Source organism: Phaethon aethereus, assembly GCF_964289735.1.
Source record: "Phaethon aethereus genome assembly, chromosome: 2".
NCBI lineage: Eukaryota > Metazoa > Chordata > Aves > Phaethontiformes > Phaethontidae > Phaethon > Phaethon aethereus.
Window position 1 is genome coordinate 152272986 of NC_138582.1, and position 17677 is coordinate 152290662.

Consider the following 17677-nt stretch of genomic DNA (forward strand, 5'->3'; position numbering starts at 1 on the left):
TCACAGAATAACTTTAGTCCAGAGAGGCTAACCATCAGGGATGCTTGGGCTATCATTAACAGAGAAAGGTGATTTCTCCCACCAACCCAACCCCTGGGGATTCAGATTACCATATCTTTCTTTACTGGTAACAGAAAGTGACTGGAAAAAAACTAGCTTCCCAAGGCTAAAGTCATCTTTCATATTTGTTCCCCTTCAGACATGGCACTCTTGCAAGCAGTATCTCAACACCTCAAAAGATTGGAAGAAGGAATTGTATTATCTAGTAAGTGTATTGCAGCCCAAATTACCGTTTAAAACACTAATCAGGCATTTCAGTTTAAACAGACAATGCAAATATGTGGCTACAAACCTTAATTCAACAAGTATGTATTTTATCAAGGACTATTCATTACATGATTTAAAGATTCAAATCATAAAAATGTAATAGCTGTGCAGTAACACACACTTAAAACAGCTTTAAATTGCTTTTCAATTGAGGAATGTTGAGACAGCATGCACCCCCAGACAGAAAAATCACTCAACACACAATTTCCCAAGCTGCACACATTGAAGAGGATGACAGTACTTTAATATCATTGGCTTTCTGAAATCGATATCCAATTCTCAGATTAGGTATGTGTTTAAAGATGCTCCTGTAGCACTTAATGCTATTTCAGTTACACATCGATCTTGTGGAATTGTAACACTGATTGCTCTTTGGAAAAAGCTCAGTCTTCTGCAGATGGCTACAGAGAGGTAACTCATACTGCTTTCTGTCTCCAAAGCAAAGGGCTAGAAGTGTCATTAGAAACCTTATCTTCATTAAACACAGGCACAGTTGTGAAAGTTTCCATATACTGGGATGGCATCTACCTCACAACCATTACAGCAAGTATTTTAACCATTACCTCTCTATTTCTTCTGTAATTCTCTCAAAACAACAGGCTATGGCTTTTGGAGTGTAATTTAAGAATGCATCTTACACAGCAAGTTTGTTTGCTTACAGCAGAAATGGCGTCACAAAACTAGAATAAAAATATCTTTTTCTTACTGAAGGAGAGACAGGACATGCCAGTGACCTCAACAGACCCTGCAGCAACACTGACTTTAGGGGCTCTTCCTTATTTCCAGCCCTTTGTCAACAACTGTTCTGCACGCTGCACCCTTGACCTATCCAAGCACTACGGATACCACGACCGGCTCTTCACCATCACAACACACAAGACTACCTTCCTCCAAAGTATTCTTCTTAAATACAGTACATGAAAGCATTAAAATCTGGTCCTATGTCTAATACTTCCCCTATGCCTCTCAGCTTAGGTTTGCTCCAGCTTGCTACAGGCAGCACTTCCCTTATGGCACAGCCACGTGGCCCAGGTCTCCCTTCCTTCACCTTGACGGCACGCAGGACACGAGGGCTCATGCAAAGGCTGCTGAGGCACAGGGCACAAGTGGAGCAAGGCAGCGCAGAGCAGGGGGACAGAGGCCGCAAGGAAGGGACACCAGTGAGAAGAATGCAGGAAGAAAGGCGAGAGGGCGGACAGGATACTGGAGGTAGGAAGAGGATCTTCAAACACACACAGGCAAGGAAGCTAAAAAAAAGTCTCTCTCAGAGGCTCCTCACCTCCAAGAAACCTCAAAAGCAGCTGAATTTAAGGTAAACACAGACATACTAATATAGACCATTTTTCCTAAAAGCCTGTCAGGAAGACAATCAAAGAGACCACATACACACTTTTACCTGCATAGTGAGAAGGCCAGAAATAACCAATAAAACAAAAATTAATTGTTCAAGCAAAAATAAACTATATGGAACTAACCGTGCTAACACACAAGATAGCATGAAGGACTAATAAATGTCCCGCAGCAGTGAGTTTTTGTTACAGATCTTGAAGTACAAGCTGCTGCATCTTATACTTCAGTCTCCAAGGGTAAAAGCTCCAGTAATTAAAGACTTCCAAGCCTAAATCACATGATTTGGGAAGAAGATACACTATTGCCTGGATTCATCATGACTCGCTACCTCACTTTTCAAAAAATAGCCTTTAAAAAGGTCTTTTTTGTTGTTATTTTTTAAGTACTTCCAGCATTGATTGTCTTTACAAAGAATTTCTTCCTGTATCTACTTTACGTAATTATCCTCATGTAGCCAAAAGAATATAATGGCAACATGTCTGCATGCTGAGCACATTCATTTCTGTAAGCCACAGAAACACAGGACTGGAACAAGCCTCCTGAATCATCAAATCCAGTGCTCTGCTAATGCACTCATGTAAATAATATGTTTATTATACTGAGTTTCACACAAACAGAAAAAGGCTTCCCAAGGTTATTCTTCATGTGAGACTATTCTGAAAACCTTATCCATGACAGTCTCTGTCTTATTTCAGTGTTAAACAAATGTGTAACTATCTTTCCATACAAAGTAATACAAAGCAATTCCAAAGGTTCCTGTTCATACTATTACTCACATAAAAAAGTACAATTCTCAATATACTTTTTTTGACCAAGAACACTGACAGCATTCCTTTATTACCTATAATAATTAATTTGAAGTTATGATACGTTAAAGATTATTTATGCTTTGAAAGTACTACCCATTACGAAACAAACCTGATACTTCTACTCAATTAAAACTCTTCTAGATGTTATGAATTATTGACTTCAAATTTTAAGTTTTAATTAAAAAAGATTTTTTAGTTACAGAAGCACTGAAATGGTATTTAAAACGCTAATTTTTGATTTTGTGTTTTGGATGCTATACTTCAGAATACCACAATGATTTAAAAATTGTTCTTTGGATAAGAAACACTGAAATTTTCAGCCTGGAGCAGTAACAATTTGGCAGGCCACCCTGAAAAAAAACAGAAGACTGATGCTTATCTTAGAAACACTGATGGCACGTTAAAAGCTGTGCCAATGCTATCACTAAAATAATGGAAGCAATAGTCCCTCAAAACCGAACATCTGTCAGCTCTAATTTCTATTGCAGTTATATTCATGTTTATATTTCATTGTTTGGAATAGCTAGGCAGTAACTCATAGCAAAAAAAATTATCACAATGGCTTAAGATTTTCGTATTCATCTTTACTGTTAACAGTTTTTGCTAAAGTTTCCTTAAAACATGCCATATCAACCATGTGTATTCAGCCACCATTTGCCCTTAAGATATCCGCACATTTTGGGTTGACAAGCCACGATCTCTGCTGCAGAAGTTTGAGGTTTATGAATTTCTCTCTGCCTGATGCTTATCTCTTCTCACAAGGAGACAACAGGATGAGTACACTCTTTCAATTATTTCTTTATTGCATGTGAGAATACGTCTGGTTGTTTCCCCTAACCTTTCTCTATTTCTACCATCATAACCCTTTCCATACTGTGTTGTGCAAGCATATCAATCTGTTTTCTAGTTTCAAGAATATAACTGCGTTCAGTACGCATGTATTCCCATTGTCATCTTCTGTACCAGAGCCTAAGAAGCCTGCAGAGAGAGGCGTAAAGATGTTAGGGGGAGGAGAGGAAAGGTATGGCATGTATTTCACTAAAAAAAAGCCAGTAAACTCCTTACACTTTAAAAAAAAAAAAAAAAAAGTGCTTGGAGTTATGTACATGACTTATAATTTAAAGGTAGATACTGATAAGGTAAATCCTATCCACCTCTACTGTCAGCATTAAAGAAGAATGCCATCACGTGTACAATAAAGATGCCTGGAAAGTTTAATGCTGGTGTTTTAGAATGTTTCAGCTCCTAATTCCTTAGTTAATTTACTTTGAAAAAAGAAGTATTTGCTAAAAAAAAAAGAATTAAAAATAAGGTTGAGCAGAATTCACTAGAAGCCAGCTAAATTTATCCTATCTGTTAATCAACAAGTACCCAAATACTTCTATTACGAACGAAGTTTGTAGAAAAATACATATTGGAAGGCATAAAAAAAATGTTTTTGTTTTTGAAAACTAGCACAAAGATCAGCTCTTAAGGTGAAAATCAGGGTCTGCCTGATTACTAGCACAGCAATCACTATGGGTGTTTGCCTGCACTAAGGGTAGAGGCAAAAGAGGGCTAGGGTGAATCAAGAGTAGCAGTCTGCTGGTCACTCTTACAGCATTTGTATCAGAAATTCAGCCAGCAGGAGACAGGTATTTAAAAAAGCACACGGGAAAAAAAAGGGGAATAAATACCATGTAGTTAAAGTTGTGAAACTCCTGGCAAATCTTTATTTAAAACAATACAGACTATTGGATAGCAAAATTTTACTGTAGTACAAAAGAGAACAGAGAAATTTGTGGAGCACTTAAAATCACATTTGGCTCAGGAATGCTGTAAAGTGCAAATGATTGGAGAATAGAAAGTACCAACATTAAGTATCATATATCCTTGTCATACACCTTTCCTTAGGTATCAATTTCAGCCAGAGAGAAGACACTTATCTAATTTTCACAACACATTGGTGTTATCAAAGTCTGGTCAAATATTTTTATCTGGCTAATTTTCTTTCAGTTATTCACAAATTAATAGTGGAATGAAGTGACCTAAAATTTTTCTAGGGTACAGATGTACTAGGTATTTTCAAAAATGGGATCACACCTCTGAGGAAAAGTCTCTGTACTTCTCTGATGCTACTGCATATCTAAAAGAAAAGTTCTGTAATAGGATGACTATAAACTTGTTTGATTTGAAAAAAAATTTAAACTTCAAGATTATATTTACTTAGGCTAACTATTTTAAAATATATCTATTTAAAATTTTTTTTTTTTGTGACAACCCACTGCGAAGTTAGAAAAAACATTCACCCAGTAGTAATGGCCGAAGCACTTCACTGCACTGGCAGCAAGACATACTGCAATCAGGTTTAGTACTGAAGGAGTTTCTTCTTTTCCTACATATGGGTAGTTCATTCAACTCAAGCTGGGAGCTGGATTATCTTTTTTTTTTTTTAATTGCTTTCTACTCTACAATAAATGGTGTAAGGAGGAAAAAATTAGTTTCAAGCTAGCTGCAAGTCTCAGACATCCACACTAGACATCTACGTCTAACAAATGTATTAAAATAACTATATTCTGAATTAGCCTTTTCTCAGCAGTTACAGAAGTGTTAGCTAGCATTCTAATTTCCGTCCCAATGAAGGTTAACACATCCAAAATTTATCATTTGCTGTTCTCTAACAGAGAAATTGTGTACAAATTACAAATCTGAAAAAACGTACATTAAACACCACAATTGCTAATTGTCACTGACAGAGATAATGGTATTTTTACTAGTCTAGACAACAGGTGCGACCATCTCTTAAACGAAATAACCTTTCATTAGACTAACCGCTCTATTTTGAAACTATGAAGAGAATTTCAAGAACAGAGCCTTTCTTTGGACCTGAAATATAAACAGCAGCTTACCAAGGTAACCACAATACCCTGCATATGGAAAGTACTGAAGCCTGCAGTACCAGGGTTATGTTTTTCTGTAAAACCCGCAGCTTCCTCAAGAACATCTCCTTACCCGAAGGAGAGTTTGAGCACACAATACCTTGCCTAATGTTTTCAAATAAATCAATTTCTCCCATAAAAGACATTACATCTACCTATCCTAGCTTTGCTCTGAACAGATCTCATTTCTATTAGCAAATCATAGTATCATAGAATAGTTTGGGTTGGAAGGGACCTTTAAAGGTCATCTAGTCCAACCCCCCTGCAATGACCAGGGACATCTTCCACTAGATCAGGTTGCTCAGAGCCCTGTCCAACCTGACCTGGAATGTTACCAGGGATGGGGCATCTACCACCTCTCTGGGCAACCTGTGCCAATGTTTCACCACACGGTGAAAAAATTCTTCCTTAGATCTAGTCTGAATCTACTCTCTTTTAGTTTAAAACCACTACCCCCTGTCCTGTCGCTACAGGCCCTGCTAGAAAGTTTGTCCTCATCTTTCTTATAAGGCCCCTTTAAGTACTGGAAGGCTGCAATAAGGTCTCCCTGGAGCCTTCTCTTCTCCAGGCTGAACAACCCCAACTCTCTCAGCCTGTCCTCACAGGAGACGTGTTCCATCCCTCTGATCATTTTTGTGGTCCTTCTCTGGACCCGCTCCAACAGGTCCATGTCTTTCCTGTGCTGAGGGCTCCAGAGCTGGACACAGGACTCCACATGGGACCTCAAGAGAGCAGAGTAGAGGGGCAGAATCTCCTCCCTCAACCTGCTGGCCACACTGCTTTGGATGCAGCCCAGGACAGGGTTGGCCTTCTGGGCTGCGGGAGCACATTGCTGGCTCACGTCCAGCTTTTCATCCACCTGTACTCCCAAGTGCTTCTTGGCAGGGCTGCTCTCAATCCCTTCATCCCCCAGCCTGTATTGATACAGGGGGTTACCCTGACCCAGGTGCAGGACCCTGCACTTGGCCTTCTTGAACCTCGTGAGGTTCACACAGGCCCATTCCTTGAGCTTGTCCAGGTCCCTCTGGGCAACATCCTGACCCTGAAGCATGTCAACTGCACCACTCAGCTTGGTGTCATCTTGCAAACTTCCTGAGGGTGCACTTGATCCCACTGTCTATGTCATTGATGAAGATATCTGCTGGCCAAATGCAAACCAAAATTTCATCCCCCTGCTTCAGAACAGCATTTTATGAAAGGACCAGTATCAAAAGGCAGTTCAGCAACCCACCACAATCCCTGCAAGAATCTTCCATAAGCTCAATGGAAACTCTGCTTGGATTTCTGTTTGTGGTCCAAGGCATTGTGCTACTTACAAAGAGTTACTCTAAAATCATCCTGATATTGTGCTATTCTTAAGAGCAGGTTAGTCACAAAATACTGCTGCAGAAGCCAGCTGTTCCTGGCTAATTTCTACCAAAATTATAGTCTGACCATATCTACTGCTTTTAACAGGCACAAAGTGGTAACAGAAATAAACACACCATAAATGTATTTAAAAATGGCAATAATATGTAACCTTGGAAGATATTTATTCTCCCCAAATTTACATTTTTACACTACTAGAAATATCTACTGTACAAGTAACTTCAGTAAGTGCATTTATGAAATGAACCATATCTGTTAAAGCTAATACTCCAAAAAACAATTATGTTGATGTAAACATAAGGGAAGCAGAGAGGTTGCCAACACCAAGGTATGTCTTTATTCAAAATAACACCCTTCTCCATTATCAGACAAAGGAAAAGAAAAAAAAAGAACCCAAAACAAAACACAAACCAGAAAAATACATGTGATTTTCCTTCAGAAGAGTTAAAGAGCCTTTAACTGAGTTTCAAAGTAGATGGCTTTTATCTAGGCTTTTATCTGCCTGATTAAGGCTTTTAACAAGTGATGATGTCATTGGGCACAATGATAGCGGAAAAAGCAAAGTTAGAATCATGCATATTAACTCCTAACTTTGGAAGATGCCCACTCTTAATGGCATTTGATGCTTTTCCTATTCAGAGAGGGTTATTCCATCTTCAAGGTGCTGGCGCTGTGGTGGAAATTTTCCTCAGTGCCTGTACTAGGACAAGAATTTCTTGCTAGGAAGACAGCCACAAGTACAGTGTTGTCTCAGACTGCGCCCATGCTCTAGCAGCACCACTTTTTAATATTTCTGGAGTATTCAGGAGCTTTCAGTCTAAGAGGCTAAGGAGTTCATAAGAATTCACACAATCCCATGTGGTGTTACACTAAGAGGCTGCAATGGAGAGTTACAACTTTTGTTTCTTCTGAACAGCTCAGCTGCCACCAGAATGCAGTCCAGTTGCCATGTTTAAGGCTTCTTTGAACTTTAATCATAATATTTCTCTAAAATCTGGAATCAAGCCACATCAGTAACAGTTCATGGCAAATCTGTCAAAATCAAGATAGGAGACTGTAGAAAAGGTTGGGCTTGATTTTGACAATCCTGATCTGACTTTTACAGAAATTTATATTGTACAGGATTAGAACCCAGTGAGCACTCCTAAGTGAGTACAAATACCGTACGTAACGTAAATTAAGTGCTCAACATTGATTTTAGGCATAGTATTAAAAAACCCTGCACAAAGACTGGTAACATGCCTTACAAACTTGCACTGACAGTTAAAGAAAGATCAACAAGGTCTAAAGACGAATCAAAAATGACACTGGATACTGATGCACAAATAATTAAAAAAAATCTATACAACTCCCATTCAAAAAGGAAAACACAATATTAAAAACATCTGCTAACTAAGAAAGCATTTTTGCTATATCTTAACAAAATTCTGTCAAAGAACAGAATTATTGTATCTTTTGTATGATTTCCATTCTTCTACGCACACAAAGCTTCTTCACTATTTTTGGTTATTTATTTTAAATTAGTAGCAGATATTATAGAAAATTCTACAGGAAAAATCACTGCAGCAGATCCAAAATAGAAGACAATTGTGCTAAGACAATGTACCTGTAACTCCCTTAACCTAATCTGTAAAAAAAAAGAATAGTATTAAAAAGAGGTGTTTTTCATATATGTGAGTTTGAGAATCAAAATTCAGTATTTTCTAAATACTTTTGATATGAAATTCAAGAACACACAACCAGGTATAAATCAACCTGTGTGGTACACAGACATCTAGACTCCGAAGGATTAAGCTAGCCACAACAAAAGAAAATCCAACTCAACAACAGCAGGGCAAAGACAACACAGACATTGACTACCTGAGTAGAACAGAAATGTTCTGCCATTGAAACTCTCTCTTCAGCAGCTGACTCCAATTCCTCATGTATCCAAAACTGGATTTTTAAGTGGTTTTTTTTTTCCCCCCTCTACTACTTACAATCCTTCCATGAGTTCTTTTCTTCCAAATTATCTCAAAAGTGCTCAGCTCCCTTCCTATAAGCTCCCTGTAATTCTGACCCTGTTTATGTCACAGCCCACAGGCGAATCTTTGTGCCTTCTCACATTCTGCTTCCACAAACCCTTTAATTCGTATCCACATTAGCATATTTACTTGCAAATTAAATTTTTTTTTTTTTGCTATCCTTTCACCTGAAACAGCATCCCTCTATCCCATATCTGTCTCAAAGCTTTCCGCTTACCTATTCAGCTGACAAACCATTTTTCCACAAACCACCCTTATATGGACTTGCATCCATATTCTCTTTACTGGTTTCTGAATAGATTTTATACCACAAAAGTAAAAATATTTTGAAAGGTGCTGCAAATGCTAGTTGGCCATATACATAACATCAGAGCACTATGTGGAGTGATAACCAGACGCAGTTATATAATGTAGGTTTCTCCAGGGGCTTAAGGAAAATTCTAGAAAAATATTAAATCACCATAGACTTTTTTTTAAAAAAACACTAATCCTCCAGGACTCCAAACAAAACAGAACATTTTTTTCCTCCACTGAAGAATATTTAAATTTAGTTTTACCAACCTAATATCACTGTAGATGAGAAAAGAGCCCCCATGCCCCTCAATCTCAGGGTTTACAGGAACAGCAGTCAGCTACTTGGCATGGTGCTCTCCACCACCGTTAGCAGAGAAAAGCATTTGATGTACACTGGAATAGTCTAACTCACCAATAAACGGAATAGAAGCCAAGGAGTCACCAGGTGGGCTGGAACCTGACGCTTTCCTTTCTTCTATTCTTTTGATGTGGACTTCTCTCCGAGCATCATTAGGTAACCAACAGGTAGTGTCTGAAGCTGCCTCTTGGTCATTTACAGCAAGAATGTAGGACTGATGCCTCAAAGGCTGTGGAGTTTGGTGGCCAGAAGGTGATTTGTCCCGCATGACCACTGCATCTTTGTCATTTTCCTGAACATCCGTTTGCAGAATTTCAGGCTCATGGACAGCTTCTCTTTCGAAATCATGAATCTTTTGTCTGATGGAACCATCTACGTTGTCAGAGGTAGTTGAACTCTCACTTGTTGGCTGAACAAGTTTGGCAGAAGCTGGAGACAGAGAGGAGGGTTGGATGGTTTTGCCAGTTTCTGGTTTGTGATCTAGGACACCTTCTGCTCGGATCCTTGACTGTTGGTTTAACAGTCCACTCTGATGCAAGTGATTCACTGTTCTTTGGTCTTTGCTGGCAATAGCATCCAGGCCCTGGTTAAGGGGAAATGATGGTTTCGCTGCATAGGGAACAGAGTTCTTCAAAGAGCTACTTTTAGAACTTCTGGCTGGTGTGAGAGACAATCTCTCCTGTGAAACAGTTGTAGGTTTTGAAACTCCCCCAGGAGTCTGCAAATCTCGAGAAGGCTGTAACATTTTTATATCTGGTGGAACTTTCTGAAAGTGAGAACCAGGCAGAGAAGCTCTACTACCTGTTCTCCTGTTATCTGAAATATAAGCACTTGGAGCCATAGCAAAATTTTGACCTCGAAGGGACATATGAAATGCATGCTGTCTAGATCTCTCATAAATACCTCGTCGATCATCTTGTTCGGTAAACCCTGTCCACTTGTAAGTCTTTCTCCTCTCTCCATTACTATCTGCAATCAGACTCTCAGAATGAATATTTTCTAGCACTTCACCCTGTTTGCCGAGATAATCCCATGACCGAGCCCTGTGATTCCTAGCGTTAACTGAAGGTGAAGTTAGAGTATCTTGTGAAGCACTTCGTGGCCACTCTTTCATCAACACGGGATCTTCAAGTCTTTCCTGGGAAACACTTCTCTGCCGGATCTGAACAGACTGTGGAACCCTGTCATGTGAAGTGCTCCTGCGCCGTACCTGTGAAGCAGTGCGATTTGGCACCATTTGATTATAATCAGTTGTATTCTGAGAAGCTGCTCTTAAACTATCTAACCTTTCCTGTATTGTTCGGGAGCCATACATGTGCATGCGCCTATTATCAATGTACTCTTTGTAAGTTTTGTAGGTCTTCCAGTCTATATGCTGGTGGGATGTTGGAGAACTGTAATGATTAGTAGAGACTGAGGGTGAGTCTGTGGCTTGAGCAGGAGGTCTAGTGCTTGGCATTCCTTCTGGACATACTACATAATTTGAAGCTTTACTTAGTGTTCCAGTTGCATCAACTGGCCTTGTTATTGGAGTCTGGGGAAGTACAATGGCAGTGGACACTGAAGAAGATGGTGATGTGGTCCGGGCTTTTAGACTGGTTTGATCTTTTAAGCCATATCTTACTTCCTCTGTCCTGTGTGATGGACCAGCATGATTATTTCTACAAGATGGCAAATCTACAGCCTTCTCAGAAGGCACAATAACAGTCCGTACAGTTTCATTGCAAACACACACAGCTGTATTTGATTTTGCAATGTCTGTTGGTGATGGAGGCACTTGTATTTCCATTCTGTAGGCCCTCTCTGGCTGTGTCAATGCCCGTACTGGTCTAGTAACTTGCTGTTTCCCCAGCGAGAAGTCAGAAGATAGCTTGTCACCAGCTTGTGTCATAACAGAAGCTGTGGATGTCAGGCGTGGATAACATATTGGCGGTGGTTCAGGTATGTTGTGGGCATTACCACTGTAGGCTTCATTGCCTTTCAGGTAGGCATCTTGGGAATATGCCTGTGGAGAGAAGATTGAGTATTCAGTGGTGAGGGAGATGGAAAAGTTCACCATCTAGCATTTGCACAATCAGGCTTCAAGAGAGGGAATACAAGTAGAAAATTCACACTATCAATTTAGATAAAATGTTAGTTAAAAGATAAAAACAGCATTCCATCCCCTTAGTGAGCACAAACAGAACACGCAAAAATCATTGCATACATTTCCTCCCTCAAAAATTAAAAAACTGAACAATTCTAGGAAGTACTGCAGGTAGAGCACTAAGGCAGGTTTCCCAAAACCCCATGAGCACAAAACAGTATTTTTCTGCCTTTTAATTTTGCCTTCTATCATGATGCTGCACACATTCTTCCCCTTTAAGTTGCACATTGCTGGAAACCAGAATTTCACAGCAATCGACAGGTTAAAATGCTGCATGATAAATTCAACTAGCACTAGAAAATTCTCTATTCAGTTAGTGTATAAAAGAACTCTGCTTAGTTAATGTAGTACATATGAAAGGTACACAAAAATATATACACTACTATATACACATTGTACTATATACACACTACTCTAAGATGTCTTCTACATAAAAGCTACTGTTCCGAAACATAAAATGAATAAATTGAAGCAGTAACATCTTTGTTGTGAGCCAACACCCTATAAGTCATCTTGCATTTTACAGGAAACTGCCAGTACATGCCACACAAATCTTACTGAAAAAATTAATAATATGTAACATTTTTAACTTCAAGGTACAAAGAGTATGAAAATTCATACATACCCACTATTGCCCACACACACTATTAAAACACAAATAAAATCTCAAATTAATTTCCTTTGTGCATTTATTTGCACCTTTATGTTTAAGAGTCTGACTCCTGAGAAAAAATGGTTATATTACACTTAGCACGTTTCTGTAGCCTTTTAGAAAAGCAGCGTTTATCATTGTGATATTAACAGAACATTCAAAATAACACATCAATGGGAAGCATACAGCATACTTAAACAATATCCTATTATTAAAAAAAAAACCCCAAAACTTCAGCATGACTTCGTTCAGTTTAAACATAATGAAATAAAGAGCCAACACAGAGCCTGCCAATGCAACAGAAGATTAAAATGATTTCTCAGGGCTTTTACACGCTTAGGCATGGTATCATATCACAGCATTTCCTGTCCAAATCATAACATGCTCAATTCCAGAATATCAATGTGCCCTGTCTTAACACTAGACAGATATAAAAGCCCAAGAGCAGCCATAAAATTAATCCAGAGCAAAGTACAGAGGAGGGCGAGGCATTTACAATACTGCTGCAATGTTACACTGAGCATTAGTGAAGTGCAAAATAGTAAAAGCATACAGAGAAAACCAACCAAATAACCCAGGCACAAACCACAAATTAAGAGATTAGCATTATGAAGAAAATTCAGCTCAGACTATCTAGCTCATTTCCAACAAACTTGCTGTTTCATATTCTTGCTTCTCACAAATCATTAAGAAAAACATGCCTTAGAAAACCATCACAGAAATGGCTACTGTACATTTCTTACCAGTGCTGTGACATCCTTTGTAAAGTGCAGCTGGCAGAAAACAGGAAAACATAGTAAAAGCTGCTTACAGATGTAAAGACAGAATTATCTTGTCATATTGACGCTGGATACAGCAAACTAAAAATACAACTACACTGAATTCACTGGAAGGTACCAACAGAAGTAAAGGGCAGTAGAGCATAAAAAATAACTTCACCCTCCTTGCGAGCATGTCCATCGCAGGCTTTTATCTGCTCCTTGCGTTTATCCTCTACCCTTACAGAAAGCAAACTGCATTTGTGCCATTTTCCCTTGGTGCATCCCTACAGCTGCCTGCAGAGAGCTCTGGCTCTATGCAACAAGACTTCCCTTCCACTACAGCAACATAACTGTCTCTCATTTCCCCTGGGCTGCTACCATTCCTGCTTCCTAGTGACGAAACAACGGCTTTATTATGCATTTAAAACAGCACGCCCCTTCCCCACATATATCTGAACATGACTGCAAGCTGTCAGCTGACTGCAGCTGCTTTCATGCTGTACATCTGAAATTAGAGGAATGATGCTGCAGAAAGACTCTACTCATGTGATGTGTATTTTTTTTTCCTCTACTCATAATAAAAATCAAGCCAGGTTTCCACTGGCACATTTAATGGAGGGAAGGAACATACAAATATAAATATTTTCAAATCTTTAAATAAATGGCTACTTAAGATCTTGATAGGCTGTAAGAATTAAAAAGAAAATTGGAAAAGATGCTGAAGACCCAGAAAACAGATACAGCAAGAGACTACTGGCATGCAAGACAAAAACAATCACCCCCCCAATCAGAAAACAATTATTACTTTATACAGCTGATAAAACAGTTCAAAACTGGGGATACACCCATGTTACCAATATAAAACGCACTGCATTTATGTTTTTGTAAAACATGTCCATAACAAACAACGCTTCGTTGACTTTTACAGCAGAAAGGTTAAATTCCGAAACTGGCATGATCCGGTCATAGCTAAAGACTACAAATGAGTATAAAAATCAGTTCTAAGCTCTTGACAAAATTTATCACAGATATTAAAGCAACTTCTTCAAAAGACAGCATTCTCACAGAGTCCAAAAAGAGATTGACAAGGCTTTCTTCACCCTCCCCCCCAATAAAGAGTATGCTTCCATGATTGCAGGTATATCCAGACAGACAGACTGACAGTTCTCAGCAAGACAGAGTTACTCTAAAAAGGTTCTGATGATGGGAAGTGTAGTTCTCCTTTCAACCTCACTCCACCCACTTCCCAAGAAATCACTGAAACAAAGCTGAACTTTCTTCCAAGAAAGAAAAAGTTTATCAATAGAGGCTGTGACATTTCCACAAAGGAATACTAAATACTTTTGTTTCATAATCCTGATTAAGGGCCTACAGAGAAATATTGCAACTTAAAGAAATGCATGGATCCTTTCTGAATAATATCACGCTGAACGATGCATTATCAGCCTTTTTACTATGAAATATTTTAATTGCTTTAACCAGAAGGTGATGGCTAAATTTTCAGAAGAGGCTTAAAGACTAAAAACCGTGAAGTACACCAATATACTTATCAGCATTCATACACTATTTTGATACTTAACATATTTTGCAACGATATATAAAACACAGTTTGAATATTACTCTTTTCTCCCTTTAGTTCCTCAAATGATACAGTATGTGGAAATACTACCTTAATCTCTAAGTGATTGCAACAGAGGATATACTTATAAAAAAGCCATACGGATATGACTTAAATGTAAGTCTCTAAAAAGCCTTAAACGTAAAAAAAAGCCTTCCATCTTTAAAAAAACCCCTCCTTTTTAAAAACATCCAGATCAGTGATGTTCCCGATTCAGACACCAGCCAAGCCACTCGAATTCCTACAGGAGCTGGGTATTGAGCAGTTATTCAGAAATTACAACATAATTAAAAAAAAAAAAAAATCCATCTTCCATGTTTTATGAGCTTTTTGCCACCTTCTCAAAACAACAGCAGTTATGGAAAGCTTACCATACAAGTACAACAATTTAGAGTGACATTAACAGCTTTGATGGATAACAACTCTGCAACAATTACCAGAAGAAAACTGCTGCGCTTACAGTAAGAACTCAGCGTGTTTCCAGTTACTGGGTACAATTTCTTCCCCACCTTGCAATCTGGGTTTATTTGCACCAAGTTTGCAAACTCCTATGGCAAAGAATTAATTTCTTACTGTGAAATTGTATAACCATTAGCACATTAAGGATTTAACTGGTAAGGTAATACATTCATGCCGTGTGATATGCAAAATAAATTTTAAGCAAATAAAGCACTCTACAAGCTATTTTATTAACCCTCAAATTCAGGTGAAGGGTTTTGCTCACATTTTTTCCCACTTGATTTCATGCACCTTGATGTTAGAATAATGACAGCCAATATACAAAGATTCCTCTTCGTAAGAATCATGGTGAAACCCCGTACTTTCAAGAGCTTGAGCCAACCATATCTTACACCCCTTAGTCCAAATCCACAAAATCACATAGGCATATGCTTCACTGAGCAGCAGTATGCTTCGCTACAGGATGAATAACACTGATTTCAACCGAACTAGTTGCAAAATTGGAGATAAGCATTTTGAATTAGAAGCTAATGTGCCCAGCACCTTGCAAGACTGAGCTTGAGGCATTTTTCCTACCTTCTCCAAGCAGTCTGGCTTCAGATTATGTTTCTTTACTACTATTCTCTTCTCTACTCCTAACTTTTTTTCACATTTAGCATGAGTACAGAAACTGCACACCAGAAAGAGTTTTCAGCTGTCTTAAAAGGAAACGTTTCCCAGCTATCATTTGCTCTGGCAAGAATGTTAGTAATACAGCTCAAGTGGTTTCATTTTACTCTGAGACACCCAGCAAATACTATGGTCAGATAGCATTATTTGGGAAAAAAAACCACCAAACCAACCAACCAAAACACACCACAAAAAAACCACCAAAACCCAAAAAACCAAGACACACACATACACCCTTTCTCCCCAATGGCAGTGAAATTTTAGTATATAAAATTTATTGCCTTAAGCCCAAGAAATTATATCTCCAAATACAAGCTGTGTAAGAGACCTTCTTGTAAATATTAGTCTACATCAAGGTGAGGAGAGTTGATGTAAATGGTATTTTCTAATATATGCAATGTTAGATAACAAAGTTTAAGTCTCCTCTTCTAGGTCACTACATCTTCATACCACACCCCTCCCTCCACTGTACTTGCTGCCAGAGCTTTACTGTTAACCTCTGCACGCATTAGTAACTGCGTCAGTACAAAATCTGAAAGTCAATAAATGCTCCAAGACTCGACTAAATACAGCTCCTTATGAAAATATCTCATTAAAAGTAAGGCAAATGAAAATATTTCACAGCTTGCCAACGAAACAGCCATGTTACTCCATTAGGCCTGATGCAACTGGATGGTCTCAGAAAAAAAAAAAAAAAGATAATATTGTTAAAGTTGACTGCGGGCAGACCTGTAGTCAGAGGCATGAGGTTGCTGGGGCATGTAAAACTCTAGAATAAGTTTTCTCATGTAAGTTATTTTTCTTTTTTCTGATTTTTTAATTCAGGTACACCACTGGCAACTTCAGGGTACAACACGGCTTTGAGAGCTGCCAAATTCCACAAAAATCGTAAACATAAGAAATGACAAAGCAGCAAATTCTTCTTTTCTGCCCAGATCTCCCAATATACTGAAAACTTCCATATCACCTGACTAGAAAGAGGAAAAAAAAGGTAAGATATGCTTCAACTGACTTTCATTCGCTTTCCTGGCCATTCCCATCTAGGATTTATTTTGTTCCCCTACTACCTATGACAAGAGAAACATTTCTGTTAAAACCTGGTCAACTTTTATGCAGTTTCAATGGTCTGTGAATTTAAGGAAAGATTAAGATATAAATTAAAAGATAAGCAAGAAAGAACTAAACATCAAAAACATGTAGCAGTAAACAGCCCCTTTTTATTGCCATGTTTACCATTATTTACAGAATGCTTGTTACAGAGATCTTTCTGGAATGCTAAGACATGTTTCAACAGATTTGTACACTACTAAGATTTAATGGTGACACCTGGAACTAGAAGCAACGTGCTACCTTTTGGGGAAGCTCCTATGAGAAAATTATTTTTTTTTTTTAATTATTTGAAATGAAACTGTTGGATGTATGATGAAAGTTAAGAAATATGAACTTTTGAGTGGGTAGTGAGGGAAGTGCCAGAAAATGAAAGATGAAAAATCAGGATAACTTACCTATAGCGTGTGTGTTTATATACACATACACAAAGTAGATACACATATTTACAAATTAGTACCTACATATATTTACATATAACAAACCCTATACCTAAACATTAATATGCTACATTACAAATAACCTTCCAAATGAACAGCTCCTATGCCAATCATATTAAAGATGCAGTATATTAAAAAGTGACATTTTCAGGTGCTATTTTTCTCCCTCAGTAAATTTGCAGATGACACCAAGTCGGATGGGAGTGCTGATTTCCTTGAGGGTAGTAGGGCTCTGCAGAGGGATCTGGACAGGCTGGATCGATGGGCTGAGGTCAACTGTATGAGGTTTAATAAGGCCAAGCGCCAGGTCCTGCACTTCGGTCAAAACCACCCCATGCAACACTACAGGCTTCGGGAGGAGTGGCTGGAGAGCTGCC

General features: G+C 38.5%; 1 protein-coding gene across 1 annotated transcript in view; it reads right to left on the minus strand.

The window, feature by feature from the left end:
- Nucleotides 1-17677, minus strand: part of ARHGAP21 (Rho GTPase activating protein 21) — a gene marked incomplete at its 3' end in the record, with an annotated part of 118442 nt that overhangs the window by 21199 nt on the left and 79566 nt on the right. Inside the window, exons 7-8 of the mRNA XM_081996292.1 lie at nucleotides 12990-13019; nucleotides 9503-11453 (exon numbers count right to left, since the gene is read on the minus strand). Coding sequence (XP_081852418.1) covers nucleotides 9503-11453; nucleotides 12990-13019 — 1981 coding nt within the window. The remainder of the gene's footprint in view (nucleotides 1-9502; nucleotides 11454-12989; nucleotides 13020-17677) is intronic.